Source organism: Hermetia illucens, chromosome 6 (genome assembly GCF_905115235.1).
Source record: "Hermetia illucens chromosome 6, iHerIll2.2.curated.20191125, whole genome shotgun sequence".
NCBI classification, from domain to species: domain Eukaryota; kingdom Metazoa; phylum Arthropoda; class Insecta; order Diptera; family Stratiomyidae; genus Hermetia; species Hermetia illucens.
Window position 1 is genome coordinate 7,894,335 of NC_051854.1, and position 12,143 is coordinate 7,906,477.

The following is a 12,143-nucleotide window of genomic DNA, read 5'->3' on the forward strand; positions in this document are numbered from 1 at the left end:
TACCGCTGTTAAGAATGGGTATAATCCTTAGGCTATTGGGAAGTTTATCGTAAGGAAATTCAAGCAACACAATAGGCATACCCATACAACATTTTCGCAGCATAAGGAAGCCACCACGAGGCGGTATTCCTACCTATTCAACAACATCAGGAAGTGGATAAAAAAGGTTCAACTAGAAGTTGTAGATTGAAGTCGATCCACCTTGCAAAATTTACTGGGAAGCGTCAAGGATCCTTTAGCAGCGAAGGAAAAAAAACGATATCTACCGAATAACGTGCAGCGATTGCACTAAGATATATTATATATAGGACAGACTAAACAGTTGATAACGATTAGATTCAACGAACACATCAAAGAAACGACAAATAGTGTCCGGAAACAAAAGTCGTGCATAGGACCATCGGTTGCAGTACACATAGTCGAAGGTCACAATATTCAACGGGAAAATCTTGAGCCCTTACATCATGCAAACCGAACAACAACCACATGACGGTGGTTCGAAAAATTACGGTCAGGCGACGTAAACCTTCAAAGTGGGCCACGTGGACATCCAAGACCAACGATGGATAACGACGAGCTGCGTTTGCTAGTCGAATCCGACACACGTCAGTTTGTGAGAGACATTGCAGAGAAACTGGGCGTACACTATTCGACAGTTTCCCGGCACTTGCAACAACTTGGAAAGGTGAAAAGCTCAACAAATGGGTTTTGCAAGCCCTTACGGAGTAAAACATGGTGCTTCGAATGGGAATTTGCAGTTCTTTACTCTCCCGCAACAGAAGCGATCCCTTTTTGCATAGAATAGTGACATGTGATGAAAAGTGGATATTATACGACAATCGTCGCAGATCAGCACAATGGCTAGATGCTGATGAGTCACCGAAGTATATGCCGAAACCGAACCTCACCCCGAAGAAGGTAATGGTGACTGTTTGGTGGTCTACAGCTGGAGTTATACACTATTCTTTTTTGGCACCTGGAGAAACGATAAATACACAGAAATACTGTGCCAAACTCGAAAAAATGCACCAAAAATTGAGTATTCAACGGCCGAGATTAGTCAACAGAGGTGATGTGATACTCCTTCACGACAATGTACGACCTCATGAATCCAGAACAACGGTTCAAAAGTTGAACGAATTGCAGTATGAGACTCTGACTGATCCACCATATTCATCGGATCTTTCGGCAATCGACAACCACTTTTTTAAGCAGTTGGATCATTTTTTGGCGGAATAACAATTGAGGAATGAAGAGGTCATCAAGATTGCCTTCGACGAGTTTATCAACTCTTGAAAATTGGACTTCTCCGAAACTGGCATACATGCTCTTGCATCTCGCTGAGAAAAGTGTTTTGAATCGACTGGCACTTATTTTGATTAACTGAATTTTTATAAGCCTCACAGTCGTTTCAAATTTTAGTACCAAATCGGCCATTTCATGTGCAACAACCTAATATATCTAGAGTCATAGTAACTATTGAGCTCAAATTTCCGTAGTCATATTTATAGTCTAGATAAAATATTTTACAGAAAATTGACCCAAAAAAATGTTTGTCAAATATTTATGAACGAAAATTCATTTTTATCCTTAAATGCCTTTAAACGCTCTACGCTATTTATAATTCTGTACATAATTTTTCACTGTAAATCCATGATTTTTGGATTCAGATTGACTCTGGACAGATTGCAGGTACAATGGTCTATCAGAATACGTAAACCATTTATATTGACAAACCGTGCCTTTGTTTAGAAGTGTTTCTGTTCAGGAGCGAGAAGAATAGGATGGCCACACTTAATACTTACTTCAGTATATTTTATGGCGCAACTTGAGAAAGACGTAACTCGGAGAAGCCTAATATAACCTTTCCTTCGCCATTAATCATAGGCTCGAAAGCGATCAAACAATAAACGACGGCTTACGCAAATGTCTTCTTACAAATATCTTTTATCGAATACTTATGAATGTAAATCACTAAGCCCATTACAAATACAGTACAAAGGTTCCATCCGAGCTGGTTACTCAATTTCAGCTGCTTATTAGGTAAACTAGATTTTGACATACGTCCGGCCGTAATTTTTCATGAAATAATGTAATATTTTATACTAAATGAAAACTCTAATTCTTTCCTTTCATTTGTCTTTGAAAATGTTCTCATACGTTTCACTTTTCAGTTTTTTAGATATATAAGATGGAATGTCAAGTGGAACATAAATCGTAGGTTCGCAGTTTACTACTTTCCACTTTCAATCAATTTTTATCTTGAAGACAGGCCTCGCCATTGCAAACCTGTTAAGTTCGATGAAAATTTAGCGATGGTGATTTCTATAACTACGAATACATGCTGTTACAATGCAGCTTCCGAAAAAAAAACCAATGGGAATGGCTGTCCATTTACAACAACTATTTGAAGCCATTTCAAGGAAAAAGATCAATTCGCAAATGGGATGTTATCTTGCAACTCGATGGTGACAGGCTATACACAGCGCTCTCGTCAAAAAATCCTTTATCAGCACTAAGCGCCTCAGTGAGCGACATAACATTTAGAGAATCGACTAAACGCCAGTATTTTTCATTATGGACTTTAAAAGGCGTCTTTTAAAAAACGACCCACACACTACAGGTTTTCGCTATTCAAATTGATAATTGGTGTGGACTATTGGTGACGTCTGACGCTTGACGCTTGACATTCCGACGTGGGAATTCCTTTCAAAAATGATATTTTTCTTGAATTGAATGAAATCCGTCGGATTAAAAATGTCACTATCGCCATGTAAAGAATGATGATCGCAAGATAATAAATAGTCGTCTCTAGATGAAACCGTCCTCCACTAGGAGGTTCTAGATTGAAGCGCGAGAGGAGTAGCAAAATTCATGTAGCTCCGCCTAAGTCGACTGAGGAGAGTCAGAGCAGCTAAAAGTAGTTCCAGACAACCCCTATTTAAAAAGGGAGAAGCGAAGCAGCTGTAGCCCCACTAATTCAAACTATGGTTTTTAGTCGACTGAGGTGAAACTACAGATTTGTAGCTACTTCGATTGAACATAATCCAAGTCGAAAGATTGAATCCAGTTAATAGCCTAGTGGAGGACGGTTTAATCTAGAGACAACTATTTATTGTCTATCATACCACCATTTTTTATATGGCGCCCGTGACCATCTTTTGTTACATGGCGACCACAGAAAAGTAGCATCTGAAAAGTATACATACTTCCATTGCGGGAGTACCATAAAATGCGGATTCCATTTGGTGGGGCTATCAGGAAATATCAAACGCGAATACACGATAAACTCCAACTGCACACTTACGCAGTGTTCTGTGGTTGTGTTTAATACGTCGAAATTTTCACAAATGAAGAGCATTCGTGGACAATATTTTTTTTTTTCTTGTTTCCATTTGAAGAAAACTGCTTCTGAATCGCAGCGATTACTTCGAAAGATACAAGTTAAGCATGGCTTCCACATTTCCAAAGGGGTGATTTTGACGTTGCAAGTAAGCAACGCCTCATCTCGCAAAAAGGGACCAAGATATGAAATTCCACGCTTATGATGATTCAGAAGCACAAAAAAACTCGCAAAACAATTGAGCGTAAATTAATAAACACGTACGAAAGATTGAGAAAATTGAGAGGATCAGCAGATGCGTGCCATGTGAGTTAGTCGAAAGAAAGGTCGAGATCCGCAAAAGCACCTGTGAAAGTTAGCTTGAACGAATCAAACGAAACGTCGCATTAGATCGTTATTAGGGATGAAAAGTAGATTCTTTTTGAGAATTCCAGACAGAAAAAATCATGGACAGAAACAGGCCCGCCACTCACATCGACCGTAAGACTAAAACGATTTGACAGGAAGACCATAATGTGGTTTTGCTGGGGCCTGTTAAAACTCGGTGGAATGGTTTATACTACCCAACTGCAACAACAATTGAAAGATTTGAATCGCCCACTTCTTGAAAAACGGGCAGAAAATCAAGAAAGGCAACAAAGTTATTTTCTTTTATGACAATGTTCTATCATATACGAGAAAATTGGATCACGTTGGTAGCAGTCAACTGGAAAGTTCTACCCCATGCAGCTCACTTACCAGACTTGACTCCTTTGAATCGCATTCGCTGAGCAGCGCTTTAATTCGTAGAAAGATGTGGAAAGTTAATCAACGGAACACACTTTAAATAAATCTTCTTTTAGCAGAATACGTAACTTTGCAGAAAACAACTCTCATTTCATAGTTGTAGGCTTGTGATACAACTATCAGCTGGCATATTTTTCGCCCCATTCTGATCAAGTTTAAACGCTAGTTTTCTAAGCACAGGAACGAAATATCAGCCTCGGAGCCGATCCTGTAGTAGTTAAGAGGTAGGGGGGCTAGAACTGTTTGGGATTACAAAATTGTTAGAAAACAGCGGAATGGGACGAATGTAGAAAAAGTTGGATGTGTGCCTGACAGAGACAACAACTCTATCGTAGAGACTGTGCTCTAGGTGGGCTTCCTCTTGGCGGGGCATGGTAGCCTGTAGAATGTTTTTTCTTCTCGCGGAACCTTGCCTCCAGTTAGGGTTGTGCTCTATGTGGAGCAGAGTCAGAGGACTGGTTTAATGTTCTCTATATCTATCCAACATACTTCATCTAGATGAAACGGGTATTCAGGTGGTGAAAGATAGCTATGATTTTGGCCTGTGCCTTGCTAACAATGCGCTAATGCATATGCCCATGCTATCTTCCCACGAACGGACGATTTTCTCGACGCTACTCCATCTGTAATATGATGGGCGAATGGCCATAGTGGTCTTGTGGAACTCTGAAGCCTCACCGGAGGTTATCTAATAACATGGGAACCGGGATAGCCTTCCGGGAGCATATTTTCGAGAATTCCTGAGGAATATACTCTCGACCCGATTTAAGCAGAGCAGAAGTATCAGACAGGCTTCACACACACTGCTATGAATGGGAAGCTTCCACTCAGTATAAACCAGTACCGCAGAGCGCTGATTGGGCTGCACTTGAATGTTAGCTGCCTTAGTTTAACAACAGGCGAATATTGCATTTGGCATCACTGCCTGACCAACAAATCTCTTCTCTTCGGCATTACGGCTTCCGGCTTATTACGAGAGTTGCGGATATGTGGCTCTATCTGGTGCGCGAAATTATATCCCGTTTTAGATCATATTCGTTCCCTGTTTTGCTTCCTTTATCCATTTTTTAAAGAATTCCCCGTATCAAAGCATCCATTGACAGGGTAAGGTCAAACTACTTATTAAGATTGCCGAGTATCAGTGAGGTTGCCTTTGAATACAGCCAAATTCCTCCGACTACCGGCTGAACATCGTTAGCTTAACCCCCTCGATTGGATGCCCAATCCGTTTCAAAGGATTTCCTTCACACACACCCACCAGTGGAAGAATCGACCGCATACATAAGCAAATCATAAGCCTTTTATACCGAAGCCGTCAAGTTCAAATTTGTTTCTACGTATTCGAATTCCTGATCGATAATTTGGCGATCTCGTACAGGGGACTAGATGAGTTAGACTTATGGGACATTTGGTTTCAACCAGACAGTGCAACGGCGCACTCTTCAAGAGCATCGATGGCTACTTTGAGAGAACACTTCCCAGAGCGTCCACCTCAATTAGGGGCGGCCCGATCTTTCTATTTGGCTCCTTGTGATTTTTTTCTATGAGGTTTTCCGAAAGTCTGTGTTTATGTGAACAGTACAAGCACAATCTTGCAAGATTTGAAGACCAACATTCAGGAAGAAATTGCCAACATAACGCCTGTTAAGCTGGCAAGAGTTATAACAGACACCAGAAATCGGTTTACTAAGTGTATCGAAAATGGAGGACGTTGCCTAGCTCATTTGATCTTCAACACAGAACACAGAAATTGATTGTGCTCCATAGGTTGTCCGCATGCGGCCTTACCAGTAGCGAACATAATTTTCAATTCAAATAAATTTCAAGATTGGACAAGATATATTAATCAGACATGACTACTTCAGATTACCACTGGGTTCCGTCGAGAGCAGTTGGCGAAGTCATTGGCTGATGAACACTTCAAGAAAATTGATGAAATTCAACGCCTACCTTGCTCGACGCCGTCAATCACGATAAAATCCCCAAATTAGCTGAGATTCCGCCGATGAATATCACAAAAAATAATATCATAATAAAGTTTAAGTTTGGTAAACGTTGTACACTTAATATTAAAATTAAAATATTAAGGATAGCCGCGGAGCCAAAGATCCACTAAGTTCTAGAAGGGCAAATTGCCCAACCTTAAACCAAATGTAAGTTTAAACTCCAATTATTCAACCGAAAGCAAAGAAACAAATGAAAATTCGAAGATCCCAGCCAGATCATAATTACTTCACAATTAACTGGAGGCAATCCAAGCCCACGCAGCTATAGTTGCATTGCTCTTCCTTGCAGCCGCAAAGTATATATATATTAATCACTCGCTATATATCTTCACCATGGTTATCTAAGTGTAATCTCGCGGTGTTTCTAGCGACTAAATGATTTGAAATAATTAAGACTTGCCTTTTCTTGTCGCTAGTAATATTTATTAATCTTGCCAGAACCACTTGTTCTCTTCATCATCATGCTACAAAGTCAGACTTGAAAGGCAAATCTTAATTATTTCAAATATTGGGTCTACCGGAAAGTTCTGTCCGATAATGTCACTTCAAGTTTCAATCCGTATGCACAGGTCTCTCTTTATCATTGCATTTACCCACATGTGCTCTCCTAAATAAACTGAAACAAAGATGTCTCATGTCATGTCATAAGTGAGGCACGATCGTGAAGACAAAATTTGCATGATCGAGTCGTCATATGCACATCTCTGCTTGCTCGGTACAAAAATTAACCTTTCTTGGACCGGATGATAACTGGTGACGAAAAATGGATTGCATACGATACATCGTGAAGAAAAAAGGATATTCCAAGCCCGGACAGCCTTGCCCCTCCACTTCTAAGCCGAACTTGACCCAAAAGAAGGGAATGTTGTTCATAAGGTGGGGCATCCGAGCCCGAACAGCCTTGCCCCTCCACTTCTAAGCCGAACTTGACCCAGAAGATGGGAATGTTGGGTATATGGTGGGGCATCCATAAGTAACGATAGAAAGAAATTGGTTAGTTTATTTACAGGGGGAGCCGCAGCTCCGAGCACTCAGGCCATTGTTAGGCACATTGTACTATCCCCGTAGATCACAATCAGGCTTCCCGCCTAAGGCGTTCGCAAGCTTGTGCAGATTCTTCATTGAAGAAAACCTTGCCAAAGTGTCTTCGTCTGAGATCTGAGGAGACCGGGCAGCAGCATAAAAAGTGCACGGCCATCTCCTCCTCCTCACATTGACTGCCGAACGCACCGCCCAATCTTTTCTATATGGTAATTTAAGCAGCAGTGTCCCGTTAAGAGCCCTACTAGGATTTTCATGCCCCACATCTTAAGGGACAACATAAATGCCACTCTAATCACCCCAGGCTCTTCCACAAGGATTTTCGCCTTCCTCCACTCGGCTGCGTGAATCCTTGAAATTTCACCCTTCAGAGTAGACCTGACAGTGGATGGCCGGATTCCAAAAGCTGGTTCTGGCCCCACCATTGTGGATCCAGACCCTCGGCGAGCCAGTCTGTCAGCCGGCATCCATATCAGGAATGTTTAGATCAGCCGGCCAAGTTTCAGCAGCACCTGATGACAACTCCACACCAACTGGTTTGATATGTCGTTGCCGTTTAGTGCTGATAATGCCGGTAGACCTTACATTTCACCATGACATCTTTTCCAAAGCACCACAACTACAGTGATGACATCCCCTTGTGAGATTGGTGTGAGAGACACCGAGACACAGACCTTTGCCAAATGACTTTTAGTTTGGAGGAAAAAATGAAAATCGGAAAAAACAGACACCTCAACAGCAACATCAAGATGAGGTTGTTCCGCGCTAACTTTCTCTGCGCTGCCATCTGAAAGCAACACACGAAAAGTGACTTATATTACTTGAAAGCTCCAAGCTTTCGTTAATATCTGTCTCCGCTATATGATCGGGATACTCTCACCCGACACTATCTCGAACGAAAGTCGTGGGCGAGTGAATATTTTTTTTAGTATTTCGCTGAGTAATTTCCAAACATGTCCTAAGATTGTTCACCGCAAATTATTCAAGGGACACCTTGCACTGAAGATGGGAACAGGTTGTTCCTGGTATTTGCAAAATAAAAAATATTTTTCTAGCGACGCAAGCGATGTTTACAGTTACATTTAAGGATTTCAATCGTCCAACCATCCATCATAGGCTAGACCCACCAACAACCCATGTGGATCAAAGTTAATTGAAAATTTTCTATTCAAAATATTTTGCAGATTTAATTGCAAGATTGACTAAGGCTTCAGCGTTGCAGCACAATTGGCGAAATTAAAGATTGTGCGCTAAGTTCAAATGATATTGTAAAAGCTGTGCCGTGACCTAAATGTCGATGGGTCGAAAAAATTCAGATTAATTCTCTTTACTTTGTTAGGTCGGCACATGTAGTCATAAAGATTTGAATTCTGCCACCTGACACCGCGCAAAAAATGGCTTTGACGAGCAAAACTTGCTTTTTTATATGATTTGATTGCTCTTATGTCCTTGAATGCGTTTTACTTAGGATTTTTTCAACATAATAGTCCTAAGAAGACTATTCCTAAATACTCTCCAAAAACATCCCAAATTTTGCGAAAAGGGAGCAGAAATCACGCCAAAAACATCACACGAACTCTTTCCGTGGAGATCTAGCGAGAAAAAGTTACTTCTGCAAACTTTCATCCACATCACTAGAGGAATTACTCAAACATTTCTCATCGTAGAGCACAGCCAAGCTCAATACGACGGCTGCCGGCACTGGCTGCCTGCAGACTTTTCAGGATACCATCAACCATTATCAAACCAACAGCATATTTCCTTCCGATCTCACATACAATCAGCAACACAATTTCAAATGTTTCAATTCAATTACCAAAACAGCGCAATTGCGTCTCTCTGTTGAGCGCAACAACAAATCGCGCCACACAAATCAAACTCTCCAAATCTCAACGGAAGGAAAGGAAATCTCTTTTTTGCATCAAATAAACAATTTTTACCTCCAAATTTTCTTCCACCAACAAATTAAAAAAAAAAGGCATGACTCCCTTACCTGAACGGATTCGGTCGCATGTCCACATCATCTTGTCCTCCGCGTCTCGGCTGATCCGATCGACGATTCATTCCGCGACTGTTGCGATTGTTGTCGTCATCAAATCGATTTGCATTGAAATTGGCATCACTTCGATTGTCGGGATCCTTGAATGGATTGTTTGACACGTTGCCACCTTGCCGCTCGTCTAAATCCTGATTAGGGGCATCCTTTGGACCCCAACGGCTGGAACGATCGTTTGCTTGGTTGTCACCCAAATTTCCGCCTTGATTGAACTCATTTGCGCCCGCTTCATCGTTGCCACCCGCAGTTTTCGGTTCGCCCCAACGGCTAGCGCGATTGTGTGACCTTTGGTTGCCGCGATTGCCGCCATCAAAATGATCATTGTTATTACCACCGCCCGGGCCGAAATTCGGTTGATTTTGCCATGGGGCTTGATTGTTGCGGTTGTTTTGATTCCAGTTATTGTCGTTCGACTGATTGCCCCAGCGATTCATACGATTGTTGTTGTTGCCCCACTGCTGGTTCTGATTGAATCTATTCTCCATTTGGTTGTTATTCCCCCAAGGCGACATGCGATTCTGGTTTTGGAAATTGTTGCCCATGTTATTCTGTGGACTGTTATTGAAGTTTCCGAATTTGTTGCGATTTTGGAACTGATCCGACCCCTGCGTCCACGGCGACATTCCTTGCCGGTTGTCTTGAAAACCACCATTTCCACCCTGAAATCCTCCAGGCTCGCCCTGCCCTTGACTCGGAGCCGAATTGTTATTTTTACCGAGTGCAGCCGACAATAATGCAAGAATGTTTTGATTCGCTAATACTGAAGCAAGATTCTGTGGTAGACCAGGTGGACCTTGGTCGTCCGTGCCTTGATCCGAATTTTGTGTCGCATTCAAGGCTCCACCGACATTTGGTGAGTGGGATGGCGGTTCGAATGTCTGCGATAGTAAGGACGGGATTAGTGGCTTTTCCAGCTGCTGGAATTGTAATGGCGGCTGCAAAATCTGTCCGCCTCTGTTCTCGTCGTCGACAAGATTTATAACTTCAGTGACGTCCTCCTCAACAGCGGGTTTCTCGGCCTTGGATTCATCGAGTGAAGGGACCAGATCTAATCCAGGAATTCCCCCCTCAGACTTTGTCTTCAGGAATTCAATCACTCCGTCCTGAGATTGCGAGTCGTCCTGAGACGTGGGGACGTCGACAGTATCGTCATTGTCCAAGTCCATGTCCGGCTGATTTTCATCCTTCGTCTCGTCCTTTGAGGACTCTTTACTTGAGGCTGCACCAGGCTCAGACTTTTCTTCTTTCGCGCCTTCTTTCGGTGCTTGCGAGTCTTCCACGCCGACTAGCACGTCCAGCCCTGGGGGAGGCTGCAATGGCTGCGTGGCGCCTGGCTTTTGTTTCCTTATGCGCATTTGCTCCCTTCTCTCAAGGAGTTTCCGCCTGCAGTCTTCAAACTTCATCTCATACTCGCGGTAAGCCGTGCGATCGGGGTGGTTAGCGTTTTGCTTCTTCCATCGTTCGAACTCTTCTTCCCATTTCCGGAACTGCTCATCAAAGGCGCGCTCTTCTGGGGTCTTGCCATCCTCGGGATCGCCAATGTAGCTTTCAATCGGACGCTGCTGATTGCCTTGTTGCGGGCCAATCTGATTTTGATTCTGTTGCCAAGGATTCGCATTTCCGCGATTGTTGTTGCCTCGGTTGTCGTTGAATCGGCGGTCATTGTAGCTGTTTCTGTCGCCACCTCCGCCATAGTCGCGATCCCGGTCTTTATCGTTTCCGAAGCTTCTGCGATCGTTGTAATTATCGGAATAGCGTCCACGATCGCCTTGTCCTCCGCGACGTCCCTGGTCTTGGTCACGACCACCTCGGCCATAGTTTCCTCCTTGATTTCCTTGACCGCCACGGAAGTCCCGATTATTCCCTTGAAATTGGTTGTTCTGGTTGCCTTGCTGGTTGCCCTGGTTACGCTGCTGTTGCTGTCCTTGATTGTTTCCTCCCCAACCCGGCATGTTTGGCGGTGGCATATCCAACAGACTCGGGACTTTGCCTGGAGGTTGTTGAGCAAAATGTGAAGTTGGAGGCGGCTGGGAGTAGAACGGAGGCAGGGGCTTGTCATCCTCCTTCTCTGGGGGAGGAGGCGGCGGTGGGGGTTGCGAAACTAAACTGCTTAGAGTAGTGTTAACGGCATTTGAGTTGGGTTTGTCCGCTGGTGGAGGCGGCGGTGGAGCGTTATACGAAGGTACCGGCGGAACCGGAGTGGGTGCAGCAACCGGCGCAGGCGGAACTGGTGTCGGATATTGAGTCGCCGGTGGGGGAACGAAAGGCAAAGGCGGTGCCGCCGCTCCCAGTTTCGCCTGCATTTCACGTTGATACTAAAATGATAGAAAACTTAAACTTAAATTCCGCGTCAGAAACTTCCAAACAAAACAATTACCTGCTCGCCATATTGAGCATGCCATTGCGCGTATTGTTGGTGATATGTCTGCCATTGCTGCCAATTCTGCTGCATCGCGTATTGTTGTTCGGGCGACAAAGCGGCATATTGGGCGGCCGTGTAGGTTTGCGGAGCCGCCGTTGGCGGCGGATATGACATTGGGGTCGTAGCACCCGCCACGGGGGCTGCACCGACCGCGGGGACCGGAGTCGGAACGGGCGCCGGGCCCACGGACGGCGGTGGTACTGGTTGAGCAACCGCCGTCGCTGCATTTTGCGGCCAACTTGGCCAAGACATTTTACTTATTCCTTCGAACTGAGCACAAACAAAACAGATTACACTAAAGCGACAACTGTTTGTGGCTTGCAAATGCAAAATTTACGGAGTTAAACAACTAGCGAAATTCCAATCGATCACTTCACTCACTGACATTTGCAAATCTTTTCATTTTCGAAAGCTATCATGGCTGCCATATTTCTTCGTGTTATCAGTTTTCGAAAAAAACCTGGTTGGGCGGGAATTATTTGATTTAAA

The 12,143-nt window shown here is 43.6% G+C and overlaps 1 protein-coding gene across 1 annotated transcript in view; it reads right to left on the bottom strand.

Moving 5' to 3' along the window:
• The window catches only part of LOC119658695, a 43,422-nt gene extending 31,357 nt beyond the window's left edge, over nt 1-12,065 (bottom strand). The window contains exons 1-2 of the mRNA XM_038066283.1: nt 11,610-12,065; nt 9,170-11,547 (exon numbers count right to left, since the gene is read on the bottom strand). Coding sequence (XP_037922211.1) covers nt 9,170-11,547; nt 11,610-11,906 — 2,675 coding nt within the window. The 5' untranslated portion in view covers nt 11,907-12,065. The remainder of the gene's footprint in view (nt 1-9,169; nt 11,548-11,609) is intronic.
• Nucleotides 12,066-12,143: the final 78 nt, after the last annotated feature.